Here is an 18,855-nt window from a genome sequence, read left to right on the forward strand (position 1 = left end):
TAAAAGCCCCCGGATAATTTCCCCGGAACATCTCCATATAAAAAATTTGGCAAAGAGAATGTAAGACAATTAAAAAGAATTTCCTATAGTAATTCTGTCATAACTCCTCAGTGTACGTTTCCCCTAGAATGTTCACTCATCAGAAATTTCCCTCCCAAAGGAAGATTCTCCACTTAGAAATCAACCCCAAGCACACACACCCCCCCCCCTCCAAAAAAATGGCTGTATATTTCCCAATAGCAAATACTATATGTAAGCAATGGGCAAGGTTCACAACTTGCAGCCTTTCCACCGGGAACTGTGGCGGGTCATTTCACACCTAAAAACATAGTTATTAGATTTTTCGACTATACTGAACAAAATGGCTATCTCAAAATTCCAATCTGGTGACTCTTGGGGAAAAAATGAAAGTGGAATGAGGCCCTGTTGCCGTCCAATTTTTTTGGTCACTTAAAAAGGGCACTAGAACTTTTCATTTCCGTTCGAATGAGCCCTCTCGCGATATTTTAGGACCACTGGGTAGATACGATCACCTCTGGAAAAAAAAAACAAAAAAAAAAACAAATAAGCACGCATCCGTGATCTTTCTTCTGGAAAAAAAATTATTTATTAATAAATAAATAAATAAAAAAAAAAATGCAGAATTCCACATTTTTGCATATAGGAGCTTTAAATCTCTACAATAGGGTTATCTGATACACTGAATCTGATGATGTGATTTTCATTAAGATTCTAGCGGGGGGGGATGGGGTTATCATTTTTAAATGATAATACCTGATTTTTTTTTAATTGGAAGCAGGGATGCCAAAAATCTAATTATTTTTTTCATTTAAAGCGGAGACGGAAGAAAATGATATCAAATTCCGTGGGAAACAATGGAAAAATTTTGATAGACCCAGGGCCCCCCATTAGGACTTTTTCATTGTCTAGGGTATTTTTCGACTTCTCGTAGGCTACTGGCCTAATTTGCCTTTTGTGTGTGCTCCCTTTTAATTAGATTCCTTGGATATTATTGAATGTCACGGCGAATCTATTATCTATTGTTTCATTTATTATGCAATGGTTCTGAAACGCCACAGCCATTTCGTTTCTACCAGATTTCTACTTCTCTTGATGAATAACGAAGAAGACCAGCGTCCAGCCAGCGACTTATGAAGTTTTTAACTCATGAATAGGCCCGAATCTTTTGTAAATTCAAACTGGGATTTGAGAAAGACTGATGAAAACATTAATGTTTGCAGTCAACATAGATCGCGCCGGCGGCGCGCCACCGACATCTTACCAGCTGTGGCGTGAAAAAATCATCGGCGACTAGCCGCCACTGCTATTCTTGGCCCCGCCACTGCCGGTCTTCCCTTATCGGCACGGCGCCGGGGTCTACTTCTGATACAAGCTGTATCTCATGGATAAGATCTGTTCTAAATTAGATCCATTGTGTCAATAACCCATAACATTCATTAAATTTTGTGTCACAGTATGAATAGCTTGTAGAAAACGATGATTCTATTTCAATATCATTCATAGTTCAATACAATACCACACCCAATACTTTTGAAATTTATCTTCTTTTATCTTAATCTATTTTTTTTTTCAAAACGAACAGAAACACAATATATCATTTAGGTTAAATTTCAATTTTTTCTGGAGATGCAAAGTTCTATTTTTTGTCATTTATTAGAAAAAAATTGAATAGACGTTACAAAATATATAATGTTTATAATTGTCTCCGAATACAGATAGCTAAACCGGTTTTGTCAGATCTTGCAGATCAAAATTCTTGAGTTTGCTCTGAATAATTAACAAGTACCCAGTGGGTATTTTTTTTCATGGTGACACTGCCTTTTCTATGACCAAATAAATAAAAGTTTCAAATAGGGACTGTCCCTATTTGGAGCTTTTATTTATTTCGTCAAGTACCCAGTTATGTATAAACATTGGTCTTTTGACCTTACTTCTTAGGTTTTTCAGTTTGAGTGACAAGATCGAGGGTTTTAAGAGAGGAACCTGCAAATTGCATGAAGCTTTGAGTTGGATCGCAGGTCGCCCGTCCCGCTAAGTCATTACTAAATCAATGGTTGGGGTTGAACGCGGGCCCCCAAGAATATCATTCTAACTATATGTATATCTTCATAGGTTTGCTGCTTAATGTTGTTCTTGGTACTTGTATGATATACCCACAATCTAATATTCTTCTAATGTTTCTCTGACGCTCAATCCTAATGAAATATACCAAAGTAAGATAAAACTGTAATACTTTAGAAATAAATTTGGGCTATATATTTGCACATTAAAGTGTAGTGGGCCTGCATGCCTAATGTGTTAGGTACAATTATTCTGCATATTATGTAGTAAGAATTGCTTTCTAACTTCACACTGTCCAAATACTTTACCCCCCTCCCCTAATGTGCAAATATATAGTCCAAGTCAGAATCACATCCAGGATTTCTGTTCGGGGGGGGGGGGGCGGGGTACTAATTTTTTAGGGGGTATATAAAAAACCTCAACAAACGCATACAAAATTTGTTTATGTCCATTTTTGGTACGTTTTTACGAGTCAAACAAACACTTCGGGGGGGGGGGTTCAAACCGGGTAACCCCCGCCCCGGGATACGGCCTTGGTCCAAGTTATATATTTCTATCTATTCTGTCACTTCTATGTCTTGTCTCACGCTAAGCTGAAAGAAACTAACGAAATACGTCAATGAAGGAGCAATTTGAGCGGTAGTGGGTTTATCAATTATTGGAGTTGTTGTTTTTTCTTTGAATGATTTTTTCTCTTTTTTTTAGCCCCGAGAACGAGGTCGCATGCGTTTTCATATGCTTCAAAATGTACAAACTTGTCTAGATTATCTCCGATATCGAAAGGTATGTTGAGTGTTCATATTTAAAACTATTTTATTGGATGTCCTAGAGCAGCGGTTCTCGGCCTTTTTTTTATCATTGCCGTACCTAAGCAGAGGTGTTTTTTGTGAGGTGGGGCTTACAATATGTAGTTTTAGTTGGTAAAACAAAGTTGAAACAAGGCCATGTTGGCCTTGGTTAATAAAACAGCTGGCCAGCCGCTCGGTAATATCTTTTGCCCACCCCGTCCATAACATTTTGGATAAAAAACAGAATTTAGATAATATAACGGCGTATAGCCTTCAACGCCGCACCCATGATTTTTTTCGGAGGGGATTTTACTCGAAGATTTTTTTTCGGGGGGGGGGGGGGATTACAAAAAAACAAAACAAAAAAAACGCTTACAAAATTTGTTTATTTCCATTTTTGTTACGTTTTACGAGTCAAACAAACATTTCAGGGATTGGGGGGGGGGAGTTCAAACTTTCCTAACCTCCCCCCCCCGCTGGGTACGGCCTTGATAGCCTTAGAAGTTTATTCTGCCACTAAACCGCTCTGACTAGAGATTAGTCAGACACATATTGAACGTATATATGCAAATGTCGAAAAAACAATAAAAGCCATTTATGTGAATTTGCATCATTGGGATGTTGCGAAATCTATCAATTTATTGTTATGACGACATAGCCTACTCGAAATTTTGCTGCATAATTAAGAACACATGGTTTATCAGTATTCTCGGTACATTTTCAGGGAATCGGTGCTCTAAAGTTGGGAAATTTTAGTGTTGATAAGATTTTCATTTAAATTTTATTAAATATTTCAGGTACCATAATAACCTAACTTCATATGCTGTTAAAACACGCATAATTTTTACACTAAGCTTAAAAATACCTGGATTCATAACAGTGTTAACAGCCCATTTTTGAGCCATTACAACTGAATACGTTTGAATTTTCACAAATTGAACATATACAATTGATAATTTTTAATGTTGCTTACAACTCTCTGTTTAAGTATTAGTTAAAGTGCCAAGGACAGTAAAAATTAAATCTGATAGTTGCAACCCGTTAAGTGGAAATTATACCTTAAAATTTCCTAAAAAATACCTTTATACCATAAAAAAGTAAGAAAACAAAATAATTTTTAATGAAAAGACCTCCATATGTAATTATGCATTATTTTTTTAGTCGCGGATACCAAAAACAGCTAAAAATATATGACATTGAATAGCTTAAGAATGTGTAGCTTTCTAAAGAATATATATATATATATATATATATATATATATATATATATATATATATATATAAATACCTTATTCTCAAGAAATAAAATTTGGTCCCTACCTTATCATTTTCCCATACCTTTGGAACCAATTCTGTGGGAATTAGTGTATTTTCCAGTCCTTTTGTATGGTATAGGCTATCAAATCAATCTTTTTTGGAGCGTGAAATTGTTTAAAACCTTGGTATTTGATGAAAAAAAGCATAAGTACACCCAAACTAAAAACAACGCAGACTTAGAGAAAGAAGAAGAAAAAGAGAGAGCGAGAGAGAGAACAAACAACTAAAATCCAAGTTTATTGAAGGAAGAAAAAACTTAATTGTTCAATCGACTTACTTCTGTCTGGTTCTGAGTGTAACAAAAATCGAACCATTTTAATAATTCTTTAAACAAAGAAAGCAGTTGCGCTACTTCACGGAAATGGGGGAGGGGGGTAAAATGTATTTTTCGATATTAAAGAGGGCAATTTTTGTTGTTTTATCAATCAAAATACCTTTTCAATGAAAGCCATTTTTAAATGAAAATACCAACCAAAGAAATTTTTCGAAACTTGAGGGAGGGGCAAAAAAAATCATGGAAAAGGGAGACCTTACTCCGATGAAAAAGTAATCATCTTAACTATTTAAAAACGACAACTTAAATTCTGACTTAACATTAAATGCAGCTAGTTACCTTCGACACCAAATACTATTTAAGCATATCAAACAGTCTGAATTTTGAGATCGAAACTCTAACTTTATTTCAAGTTTTAATAATAAAGAATCTTTTAGATAGTCTCTTGCGACCAAGATAAATAACCATTAACTCCCGTGTTGTCGAAAAATACGTTAAAAATATTTTCCATTTATTTATTTTTTATATTCATTGTTTCTTTTTTTCATTTATGTTATAAATATTCGATTTTTTTTTTAAAGGTATTAATTTCACTTGTGTAAAAATGATTTTTCCATCTTTTTTATAGATAAAACTTGTAAATATCAGAGCAGAAGATATTGTTGATGGTAACCCCAAGTTGATTCTTGGCTTGATATGGACAATTATATTACACTTCCAGGTAAGCTTTTTATAGTTTTGGAATTGTTAGGGCGCTAAAGCAGCCACATGCACAGGAATTCATTCTGAAGTGAGGCCTAAGTTCTCTCGGTGCTTGACTATGATAAAGGCAAGGGATGCGCGTTGTGTATCGTATTTATTTTCCTCTCTTGGCTGAACGTCAAGGCCGACGTTCACAAGGACTACTGGGTTTGAACCCCATCCCCCCCTCCAAAATTTGTGTCTGACTTGTAAACAAGTAACAAAAATTCATATAAACAACTTTTTGATACACTATAATTTGTTTTTATTTTAAGCCAATCAGGATGTGTCATAAAATTTTTCAGCCAATCAGAAAATTCTATGAAAAATATAAACGGCACCACTAGCTAAACGTCGGTATTAGTAAAGCCTCACCGTGAATGGGCGTTTATCAAAATTGACCGTCTTTTGTCAGAACTGAGCGTAAAAATCACCCCGATTATTGTTAACTTTGCATTCCTGCTGTGAATTAAAAGCGATAATGATTTGCTCCATTTAATGCCATAGTTTTTACTCACCCTCGAAACACAGACATCATAATCTGAATGATTTACCATTTATGAAATCCAAGGAATGTGGGCCGTTATGGATAATTGATTCAAGATAATAGATTGATTTGATAGTGACTCAGTTTCTACGTATATAAATTCTTCAACAATTTTATGCGCAACAAATCAGCGGTCAGGTCTTCAAAGTTTTAACAAATTATCTGCTCAAAGTGAAGAGCAAATTTTACACTTAAAAAGAGCAACAATTTTAAAGTCACTTAATAAATTGTAGTCTTTTTTCAATTTTTTTTTGTGGGGGGGAGGCAACTGACCCCTCTTCCCCCCCCTCAACGACGCCACTGATTAAACTCTGATTCTCTTATTTGTCATTGAAATGCCTAATAAGCACTGATAACGTCGTATTTCTTGCGTTTTTGATTAACATATTAACGCATAAATATTGAACTGCCCCAAAAAACAGAAAAAAAGTACTGACATAAATGTGCTAAGAATTATGACTGAAATTTGTTGCATTTCACACCTCGCCAGCGCTACTTGTGGGACATTTATCTCTGCATCAGCTTGTTGCTGAGAATGTGTGCTGAGAGTAGAATAAAGTGAATTCAAACAAAATATGTATATCCTCACAATTTAGAAATTTTGCGGGCACGTATAAGCGGTACCAACCCACTTTCTTTTTCTATCGTTACCAGTTTTATTATGCAGCACAAAGTGGTATTAATTGAAAGGGGGTGGGGCAGTGGAGGGTATAAACTCCCCAGACTGTATCCCCAGGCAGATTTGAAAAAAAATCCTGTTCGAGGGGTATTTCCATCGACAATTTTTTTTTCTTTATATTTTCACCGCAAAACTGACAAAATTTGCCCCCACCCACTCTAGATTTGGGAAAAATACATTTTGCCTCCCGGATTGACGCCATTGCTATAAGATTTTCTCATTTCTTATCACTATTAAGATCCATTTCATTTTTAATCAATAAGAAAATGCAATTATATATTTATGAACAGAAGGTTATTTTGTTACAGAAGGTTATACAAAAAAAAACCCAACAAAAAACAAAAAAACGAAACATTAAATTCTACTTAATGATGTCACATCCTTTTATGTCCCTCGATAATGTCATTGAAAAGTCAATAGACGAAAATAATATTTGGTAACCTTTGATATAGTATTTCACTGATTGTTCTATATATTTTGACATGCAATCACATTGAATCTTAAAGGCTATAGAATTAGCCATTATTTGCTTTTTTTTTAAGATAAAGGGAAATATTTGTGGCGTTCAGAAAAGAATCTAGCCAAATCCTCTTTACAATTTTGAGGTTTTAGTTTGAAAGTACATAGTTGACTCTTCAGCTGAATATCGATTGAAAATGATTGTCGAGTTTGATATTCAGCTGTTTTTGTCAATTATTTTCAAAAGTTGAAAAACTGTCAGGTTTCTAGATTGACTGGCTTTAACTCTATACAGTCTTGTCAAACAGAAAAAAATACAGCAGAAAGACAGCATTGCAAGCTCCTATCTCATTCCTTTACAATTATCGACCGGGGTTCTCAGATGCCTGGTATAAAATAAAACAACCATATCAGTGTAAATGCACTGAGAAAATCGTTTTCAATCAAAATTACATTGACAGTGCTATTTTGAAAAAATAGCTCGCTTTGAAGAATCCAATCTGCAGCCCCCCCCCCAAAAAAAGCGCCCAAGTCGTGCAAATGAACTAGATCTGGCAAAACTATTTTTGACACACAGTCATTATTTTATTTACTCGTCTGTCCACACTTTGACGGTAAATCAAGCCGCTCATGAGCACTAACGACAGGTGAAATTTGAAACTTAATAAAAAAAAAAGGATTAGGACAATAATATATGCATTCAAAGATAATGCTTTTAATGATGATTCCAGATGTATTCACTGATTTTAGATTTCTCTGGCAAAACTTTTCAACATAAGGAATTAGCATTATTTAAATCACAACGTCAAATTAAGCATGTTCGAGCACCCCAACGCGAAGGTCTCGAGCATCTCTCCGCAGAAACACGAATTTTTGGATTTCATGTGAGAAGGGTTGTCCCTGGTGCGTGTTTTTTCTTTGGGGGGGAGGGTGATCGTCTTAACCAAAAGTCGTAAACGGCTCCATTGAAGCAAATTGACAATCAAAGTGATGTTCACACGTAACGAAAAGGATTGAGCTAAAGCGAAGTGTAGATTTCTGTCAATCTGTGGTGCAAAATAATTTCGGTGCAAAGAGGACTGAAGAGGTCCCACTTGCTATCGAGCAGCAATTCGGAAATAGCCAATCGCTTTAGAGCTGTCAAAAAACTATTCATAAAACCGTCCAGTTCTAGAGGTCATTATACTGTATGTATGGTGTCATGTTTTTAAGCTTCATTTGACTGACTGCGTGTTCATTTGCGGTTTCAAGCCGAGTATACCGTATGGTGGCGCGCCAGGTACTATTTAAGTGGATCTTTAGGGCGGGAGGGAAGGGGGGAGGATTCGAAGCCTAAAAATGGTCAAATGTTCTAACTTTCTGCGAGAGGTCCTTCAGATAAATATGAAAGTGGAGTATTTACAAATTAAACTTCTTTCGTTTTTGTTTGGACTGCAATGTAGCTTTTATTTGTTGAAATGTAACCTACTGTAATGGGCTATAGTGCAGATGTTGGGATAGCAGCTTCTCTTTTGTTAATGAAATATTTTGAGCGTTAAATAAAGGATTGCATCCATATGCTTTTTGCAAAGCCGTGTCCAGGAGGAAGGGTTTCCGGGATTGACCCCCCTCCCACCGAAAATGTCAGACATGTGGAAATGTAACAAAAATGCATATACACAAAGTTTTTTATTGTGTAATTCCGCTGCCAACCGAAGAAAAATACCCCCTTCCCAACAAAAAAAAAATACCCCCTGCCCAACAAAAAAAATACCCTTTCCCAACAAAAAAAATACCCCCTTCCCAACAAAAATCCAGGATACGTCCTTGTTCACTTGTACAGAGTTGGGAGGAGTGAGGGAAACCTTCCAAGAACATCATCATTCATCATTTTTTAAAGATATTTCCCCTTGAAAAAGATTAAAATCTATTCTGATATGATAATTCCTGTTCCTGTGTTCCTTAAAGTCTGAGTGTTGCCCTACTGAAAGTAAGGAGCAACATAAACTTAAAACGAACAGAAATTATTACGTATATATAAGGGGTTGCCCCCTCCTCAACACCTCGCTCCTTACACTAAAGTTTTTAGTACTTTTAAAAAGCGTTTTATTGTTCTAATTGTTTCAGGAAACTGACACGGAAAAGAGAAAGCAAGGTATTAAAAAAAATGTATAAAAATTCTTAAAGAATTGGGACAAAAATCAAGCTTTAGCGTAGAGAGCGACGTGTTGAGGGCGGGCAACCCCCCTTTATATACGTAATAATTTCTGTTAGTTGTAAGTTTTAATGCTGCTCCTTACTTTCAGTAGAAAAACTTATCTTTTTTATTTAACTTCTGATCGTTTTTTAAATAATGCCAGGAAATCTGACCTCATCTCCACGGAGAAACCCCCCTCCTCACGGAAATATCTTCCAGACAATTGGATCCCAGTGAAAATTTGCCCCGGACAATACTCTTAACTACTCCGTGCGTAAAATTGAGACGGAAAAGAGAAAGCAAGACATAAAAAAAATTTATAAGAATTCTGGCAAATTCCCCAAGTGTTTAATTTCCCCTGATAAGTTCACTCCCTGGAAACTTCCCTCCCCACGGAAAATTCGCCCGTGGGAAAACTCCCATCAGAAAATCCACTCCCCCCACCACCAGAAAATGTATGCATATATCCCAATAACAAATACTATGCGCAAACAATGGGCAAATTTATAACTTAAAGACCTTTCCCCTGGGGCTGTGTGGGGGGATCATATTGTACCCGAAGGCATAGTTATTGGACCTTTCAACTATGATGAAAAAAACAGATATTCAAAATTTTGATCGGATGATTTTGGGAAAAAGGGGCGGGGGAGGGGGCCTAGTTGCCCTCCAATTTTTTGGTCACCCCCACCTCCCTAAAAAATATTAAAGTTTTCATAAGTCGCCGGCATAACAATTTCCCAATGAACCTTGAATCATCCCCCACCTCCCTAAAAAAAAATATTAAAGTTTTCATTAGTCGCCTACGTTGTTTAATATTCTCACTAGCTAATTTTGAAAAAGAATGGCATAAGAATGTATGGCAGGGTTAAGGGGTAAGGTGGTGTTTCTCTTCCTTAAATGTCTGAATGCTGCCCTTTGTCTTCATATTGGAAAAAAATGTTTTTCTTTTAAATTCAGTCTAAATGAAAAAAAGAACTAATGACTCTGACCATGTCACTCTTGCAGCACATGTAATAGTATCATTTGAAAAAAAGGTCCTATGTTGTTAAAGCATTTCTACTTTACAAGAGAACCCTAAAAATGGCAGACAATAAACCCATAAAGTTACCTTAAGGTGGGTATATAGTTTTTTTTTGTGGGTATATAGTAGGTATGTTTATTGTCATGGCAGTTTTGGTCTTCTAAAAACTTTTGAGACATGTATTATTAGGATTGTTGAAATTGCTTTGTAGCATTTTCGGCGTTTAGGTATCCAATAGTTAAATAAAGTAAGCTCTGACAGTATGATGCATAGTCACTTTATCTTAAACTATTGTAAGCTTGTCAAGTGTTTACGCAGGTTAATCATTTGACAGAATGATGCAGCTAAATATGGCAGTGTCAACTGCTTTGTCAGTTTTTTTTTTTACTTTGTCAGATTATTTTCATGTGACGAACACGTTTTTAGTAATGGTGTTTTCTAAGCTAAATAATATATAAATAAATAATCAAAGAACCTGTAGGGTGACACACATAAAAAAAAGCATCGCATGAACTCGGGTATCTGCACAAGATTTTTTTCGTGGGGAGGGGGTATTATGGGGGATAACAATAAAAAAACAATTTTATTTTATAATCTGAATAAGACGTATGCAGTTTAATTTGACTGCATGCGGATATACTATACTCTTTTAATTCACTCAGAAAAGACGTATACAGTATACTATTTTAGGAGGATCGAAAAACATTATTTTTGCCTATCGAGCTAAGAGTATAGTAAAAATCTGTTTCGTCTATTAAAAGATATTTGTCAAAACGGTGAAAACAAAACATTACTCTTCATGAAATTTCTTGAAGCAGTTGTTGTCTCGTGTCAAGCAGAGAATGATTTTACACTGCGAGCACATCCATCTTTACCTTTTGTAGCATCCAGGCCTTCTGCACCGGGCTGCATTCGCCAAGTCACAAAATTCTGGTAGATGCAGTGCAGCTCTGGCATATGGTGGAGGGATTGGCACTCTTTTTCACACTCAAAACACGGTGTTGAGTTTCACCCAACGGCTCTTCGTTGCTATTTTCTTGACCTCGTGACTCCGAGCTTCCGGAATTGAGCAAAAACTCGGCCACGTTGAAACGAAGATCAATGAGCTGTTTGAAGTCACCAGAAACTTCTGGGCCATGGCCCTTCAGCTCATGAAATGCATTGGCTAGTGCAGCATCCACAAAATGATGAAACAGACGCACAGTCAATTTTTTAGTACGCGTCTCAAACCGGTAATAGCTAACCATGTGGTCCACAAGGTCTACCCCACCCATGTAGGTGTAGTAGTCGGAGACTACTTGTGGAAATTTGACCTGCACGTAAGACCCCTGGCGCTTGTCATATCGTTTTACCTCTTTCTCCTCTTCTATACCTTTGCAGTTTGAAGACAGGAGAACCACTTTGTTATCATACCACTGGGTCACGGCTACTTTTCTATCTGAGCGCACAGACATGACAGAGGTTTCTCTGCCCTTTCTTTTCATTTCTGTTTCGGTAAAAAGCGTTGGGCCGTTGGCACCCAAACGGTTCTTCATGATAGTTCCGGTCGCATTTATTTTTCTTTCAGCCAGCATGTCGAGGAGCTTAACAGACGAGAAGAATCCGTCAAAATAGAGGTATGTACCTTCTGGTAGGGTCTCAGACAAGCACAGAACGATCCCAACTGAAAAGCTATGTGCTACCAGCTGTTATCCCAGGGTGGTGGCTCCCTGGTAGATTTGGGAGTCAAGTATCAGCCCTGAGGAGCTGGCAAGGACAAAATTCTTTAATCCAACCGGATTGGGCTTGTTAGGGACATATTGCTTGAGAGTTGACATACCCTGAAAGGGTATCATCTGTTCGTCAATTGAACAGTTCCTGTCACGTGGCAACTGGAGACAGATATTCCTGAAGTTGTCAAGGATCGGCTGCACCTTCCAAAGCCTATTTTTGTTTTTTTTTCGTCTGAGATTTCTGAATCAACAACGAGCTTCGGGTTCGACCAGATTGTGAAGAATCTGTCTCGAGTCAGCTTTTGTGATATGGCTTCCACCCTAAACTTCCCAGACCAGTACATGCGGATCCGAGGAAACTTGAGGTTCCCCATCAGGATGACAATGCCAACAAAAATTTTCAGCTCGTCTGGAGTTACATTCAAGCTTTTGTGGTGGGTCAACTGATAGTTGTAGTTCATGCAAAAAGCTATACGTTCGAAGAAGCTCTCCGGGTAATATTGCAAAAAGAATTGTTCTCTACTCCAATCGTCGTGGTCCTGGAAATGAGCGGGGCCCACGTCCGGGCCACAATGATTATCAAACCGCCGAGACGTCCTCCAGGACAAGGTTGCTGCTACTTTGTCAGCCTTCAAGCGTTTGGCATGGGTTGCTAAGGGTACGTTGTCATCAGATTCTTCACTTTCAACATTTGGAAGAACAACATAACTGCTTGATGACAGAATGGCTGCAACAGCTGGTTCACTGTCAGAGGCTGAAGACGACAAGGAGTGGTTTTTTATCCATTCCTCATGATCATCTAAATCAGAGAGGTCCAGGTCACTCATCGAGCATTCCAAGGGCGTCATCAAGGGAAACTACAATAAAGGAACAGGTTCAGTAAGCTTGAAACTAATAGCTAGATAGATAGATAGTGATTGGCAAAAGAACTATCACAAACCCTAGTGGACCAAATTTGCATTTCCTAGTAAAAAAATAATACAATAACAAAATAATACAATAACAACACATAGTTACCACTGTAACGAAAACACGACAGGTAACAGTCAGAAAATACAAAATAGAATAGTCATAAATATAGGTCATAAGTATAAAATATTTTGAATGTCATAATATAAAAAGATAAAAAGGGTAACAAATAAAATAACCAAATATTCAACAATGAAAAAATAATATATACAAAATAGTTTAATTTTTAGCATACTTACGGGTTGTGATTTTGGTTGATTTTTTTTTGCAAAAAAGGGAATAAAAGTTTTTTATAAAGTAAGGAAGAAAAGGGTATGGGAGACAGAATGGGGGTGGGGGGGGACACTTTACGGGGGTGGCGATTTCTTATGGGTGAGTGGCGGCTAGTTTGTTGCCAATTTAGTAAATAAAAAAATCATTGGCCTCTGCTATCCCCATTAGAATCAAGATTTGAACTAAGAAAAATCAACCCTGGCTTTTTACTCGATTGGAACCGCCTGTCCACAGACGTGGACGTGGAGGTTTTCCAAGTTCCAAAAGATGGCACTTATCAAACTAACTACTTTTAAAACTATCTAAGCACTGTCTACAATCAAGAGAGTACACCTGATTTTTCTCAGAACTCGTTCTCACCACTTTTTTTTTTTTCTTTTTTCTTACCTTTGCTTTTTTTTCATCTACTTACTTTATCCTTTTTTAGTTTGTAAAACCATTACTAATATTCGCAAAAAATTTCTGAAAAAAATCATATATAACTTTTCACGTCTTAAGAGCTCGTAGAAATAATAAAATCTGCTATATGTCAAGGCCTTTACACAAAAAATATTTTATGGGGGTGTCCACAGACGTGGACACCAGGTCCCAGGAGGATATATATATATATATATATATATATATATATATATATATATATATATATATATATATATATATATATATATATATATATATATATATATATATATATATATATAGTATGTATATATATGTATATATATCCCACCCTCTGAATCGAAATGTTTGTTACCTCTCACGGTACTAAACGTGGATTTCTGTTTATCTAAAAAGTTTCAGTTGGAAGCTTCTCATTTCGGTTTTATGTATTTGCTAATTGCTTGAAGAAAACCTTGTCAAAAATACCACATGTGTAACTAATAGGCGTTTATATGCAAAGTATATTTGCATAAATATCTTTCGCGTTTTTATCATTTGACACGTTTCTAAAGTTTTGAAATTGTCACTCCTTTTTTGGTCCAAGGAAAAGAAGAAACAACTGATGATCAAATCGGTAGCTGTGTGGTCCTAGTTTTTCTTTTGTAAGAGTTACACAATATATCTTTTTGTCAACTTTTGTTGTAAGTCTGTATATGCTCTTATTTTTTATTGTCACCTCCCCCGAGCAAAGTCATGAGCATGTGTCCGACACAGAGCATCGAGATACAGCTATGGGACCACCCCCCCCCCAAAGGAAGAAATTCAAGTTTTAGGCTCTTGCCCCTTTTCTCGCCCAAAGGAAAAAAGGAGATTTTTGTGGTCTGCCAAACTTGATGAAAATTTGGATGCTTTACACGTCACGATTATAATTAATAATATTCAAATTGTGATAAAAATCGGTTTCACATTAGACACGTACGTAAGTTTGTTGTTTTTTGGAGGGGAAGGGGGTTTAAAAACATTCGATACTTTCAATAAAAATTATCCAGAAATTTAAGAAAATTTAGTATTTTGGTAAGAGGTGGAGGGGGCCGATCCTCCACCCCGTGCATGTCCGTATTGCACATCACAAAATAATAAGAATCATTTGCCGGCCCATTTGTTATTCACGTTTCATACCGATAAAATAATTTATTTAATATTTAAGGCCGGACTTACGGACTTAATGTTGTATAACAAGTTATGGAAAAGAAAATTTAAAGAATTCTTCATATATGGTTTATAGTGTTAGTAGCCAAGGTCACATATTGGATTTTTTATTTGGGGGGGGGGGGGTACAAAAAATACCTCAAAAATTTGTATATGTAGTTTTGTTACGTTTTTACGAGTCGGACAAAATTTCTTAGGGGGGGGGGTCAAACTCCCTAATGTCCCTGGATACGGCCTTGTTAGTAGCCTGTGTCAATAACATCCCAGAAATTGATTGTAAGGGTATTTTTTTCTAATTTTGAATCAATGCCAATTATTTTCAAAAAATATATATGTGATAATTATTTATTATTGTCAGCATGTGTATTATTACAGCTTATGTCACATTCTGTGATCGTCTTTAAATTATAATTAATTAAAAACGGCTTCACGAAGCCCCATATCTTATTTCCATTAATTACTACCAGCTGGCGTGGAAAGTTTCGTTTGACTTAATTTTTTAGTGGTTACTTTTCCTGAAATTTTGCCCCAAAACGCCTTTCTTTGCATCCCCATATTTTTGGTATAAGAAATACCTCATTTTTATTAATGCATCGTATAATTTGGCTGGCTGTAGGAAGCTTACCATTGAAGGAAAGAGAAATTACTGTACTATTCCACAAGGTTAATTTTTGTATCGTCATTTATCGCTTTTTTTTTAAATATATATTTCATCTCATCTTTTCTCAAGTGGATGTCAAGAAAGGAAGCCAAACTTGGTTGGTGCTTTTGTATGAAATTTTAAGCCAATAAAATGAACGGAAATTTTTTGTCATGCTTTTTTAAAAGTAAACTCTCTGTTCTCTGTGATTGAAGGCTAATAATTCGTAGTTTTCTGTTGCTATGCGGGTTCCATTGATGTACCGCTAAAAGCCAGTCTCCATTTGGCAGATTCTGCCATTCTGCCATCTTGCAGAAAAAGCAACGTCGAAGGTTGCAGTATCTGCAAACTGCCAATACGGAGCCGGAAAAGAAGTCTCCATTGAAATAAAATTTGCAGATTGGCGGTGCAGATTTGCAGAATCTGCCAAATGGAGACTGGCTTTAAGGCTTGTATCATAGAACACAAAGCTATGATATTTCACATAGTCGTACTCCCTATAATGGATCTTGAATTTGTATTCTTCTGTTTGAAAGCTAAGCAGAGTTTATATCATTTATGGGTTGGCAAATTTTGGGCACAGTTTTGCTGCACCACAATTCTACCTAATTATGCCACAAACCATTAAAATTTGGAACTAAATATATCTTTCAAAATCTAGGAGATGGTCAAATATGTAGTTTTTTTTAATTTTTTGTTTTAGTGAAAATACCAAAAAAAAACATTTTCAATGAAGATACCCCCTATCAAAAGATGTTCTTGAAGTTCGGGGGGGGGGGGGCAAAAAAGATTGTACCCCTCAGTTGACGCCCCCTGCTGCTATTGCTTATCACGTTTCCCCTCTCAAAATCCTAAATTTTCCATGTTTCTGGGCACCTTTTATTGAAACTGTAAATTGTTTTGTTATCCCCCCTCCACGCAGAAAATTCCTACGTCCGCGCCTTGGTTATGCCATATGTCTCCTCTTGTATGCCTCTGCACGGATATGTCAGCAATGGTTGGATGGATTATAATTATAGGTGTGGATAGGTCTAAAGTGAACAGGAAAAAACGTCAGCCCTCCCCCTGCTATCTCAATATCTTTTTGGATTTCCCTATACTTTTTTATATTTTTTATCTTCTAGACATACAATAAACTACTAAATGATATTGCTTGAATTTAATAGGACATAAGTAAAGACCAGAAACATCAATTCTATATAAGTAAGGACTTTATTGACGTATTTAATTTAATACATAAATAAACCAAGAAAATTTAAGCTATTCAAGGGGTTTTGCATCAATGCTGCCAGTGAGTGTTCTTTTACACATTCTAACATCATCTAACATCAGGCACTTGTGTGGAGAGAGACTATCCCCTTCCCGCGGCTTCCCCAAGGAAACTAAACGTGTTTACTCTAATATTTCTTCGATTTGTCTTTTGTTGAAGTTTTTATATGATTCACCATCTTTTGAAATAAGTCCATGCGTGTGGGGTCTACGTCAAAGCTGTATTCAGGGGGTGTTAGGGGGTTTGACCCCTCCCCTCCCCAAAATTTTCGTACTACTTTTAAAAACTTAACAAAGATGAATATAAAAAAATATACGTTTTTTAAAGTATTTTTGTAAACAACACCCCCCCCGCCAAAAAAATCCTGGATACGATCCTGGCCTGCGTTATTGTGTTACTGTTACCTTTGAATGCTTGTGTGTAGAATGTGTTTTGAATTACCTTACGTAAGACGTGTCGGTATTGGGCACCCCAAACCAATGTCTTTTGCATGACCTATTCTGATTAAATTCTTCCTTTAAAACGGACGCTATGTTTTTGGCGTTTTCAGTAAGGGCTAATTTGTCAATATCCCAGCACTCTAAACCTGTACTTGTCCACCTTTGGGGGGAGGAGGTAATCAGCTCACTTAACACCTTCAGTTTTTGCTCTAAATTACCTTTATTATAGAATCCCTATTTTACATCATATTAATTTACCAAATTTTGCCACCCCCTTCCTCCCATCTGGCCCCTTCCCTCTCATCAAAAAATTCTTCTCGAGCACAGCTATCGCAACAAAAGAATCGATGAAACAGAAAGAAACGACCAAAAGACAAAAAAAAAATCCTAAAAAAAAAATCGTAGCTTTCAGGTTTGAATCCACAAGGTGGGTGTATAGGGGCCCAGAAAATGTTTTTATTTTGATGTCCTTGATACTTTAAGCCCCTTATTCATAATGTAAAGAGTCATATTTTGGGGAGCTAAACATGTAGTGGGGAGGCCTACTCCCCACTTACGGAGTAGGCCTCGTCACATGCAGCAATAAAAATTGATAATTAAGTTTTCAGTCAACTTGCAAACATCGACCATCTTACGACCAAGCGGAAAATTGGGAGGAAGAATATATCAATGAAAATTTGATGTCCGTTTAGAACCACTTAGCAACCAGTTTTATTGATTATCTCAGAAATATCTCATCTTAGAAATATTATCTTGGATTATATCTTATTTTAAAAAAAATATATATATATATCTTAGGATATATTACAATATCTTATATTATGTTATTAGAATATCTTATATTATCTTACACTACGCATATTATGTTATATTATTAGAATATCTTATATGTATTATATCTTACATTATTATTTTATATTATAGAATAACTTATATTAGAATATCTGATTCTTATATCTTTGAAAACCTTAGAATATATCTTATCTTAGAATAAGATTATCTTAGATTATCTTAGAAATATTGAACATTGGAGCCCATAAGCTGAATTTTAGGTAGGGGGGGGGGGCTAGCTGGTCTAATCGGCACTTTCAATATTGCATACTAGACATCTCAAAACAAATATATAAAATATAAGGCAGTATCATTCAGCCAGGGGGGAGGGCTGGAGGCCCCCCCATATGGGCGCCCATGATATTGAATATTATGTAAGTATCTTATACGACCTTTATGTGCGACAGTGACGTTAATGTGTTTGGGATTTTAGTAGGCTGTAGGCTGAGCTGTAGGCTGTAGGCTAATGTGTAAGCTGAGCTAGTGTCACTTGTTGGTAGAGGGAGTCTTGTGTTTTTGTTTAATGTGATCTATCCTGAACCCTAAATGGAAGCCCAAATTTGCATTCCTACCTTAAAAGGAGTAAATCGCTTGTTGTATTTATAGTTTGGCAAATTTTGGCAAAGGTTAAGCCATTCTAGCATTGTATTTGCGCAGAATATAAAATATACTTAAGTAGGAGAAACGTGTTAACCAACCCAAATGATGTTTATCAACTACCCACATAGATGATGTAAGCATGGGTTTTGATCTTTAAAATTATTCGCTTTTTAAAAACGATTTGTGGAAGTTTGCCATGAAAAAGGATTTATTATTTTGTCATAATTATCCTGTTGTGGTTCTTTTAGTTGGTCCGATTGGAAATTAATTTGTTGAATTGGTGGATCACTTTTATGACTCGTTGTTTAAATTTTCGGTTGATCACGAAATTTGGTGCTTACCATTGAACCCAATAGACCAAAAACATCTCTTAACTGCCTCATAAAACATCAGCGCATCAAACATTGCACCTCGTGCAACGCATTCATTGTATAATTAATCCATTA

The 18,855-nt window shown here is 36.2% G+C and overlaps 1 protein-coding gene across 1 annotated transcript in view; it reads left to right on the forward strand.

The window, feature by feature from the left end:
* shot (dystonin-like protein short stop) overlaps window positions 1-18,855 on the forward strand; it is a 429,136-nt gene that overhangs the window by 76,812 nt on the left and 333,469 nt on the right. Inside the window, 2 exon segments of the mRNA XM_089095886.1 lie at window positions 2,788-2,865; window positions 5,090-5,182. Of these exon segments, the coding sequence (XP_088952012.1) occupies window positions 2,788-2,865; window positions 5,090-5,182 (171 nt within the window).

This window comes from Artemia sp. Qi Xiang Cuo, chromosome 10 (genome assembly GCF_049724085.1).
Source record: "Artemia sp. Qi Xiang Cuo chromosome 10, ASM4972408v1, whole genome shotgun sequence".
Classification (NCBI taxonomy): domain Eukaryota; kingdom Metazoa; phylum Arthropoda; class Branchiopoda; order Anostraca; family Artemiidae; genus Artemia; species Artemia sp. Qi Xiang Cuo.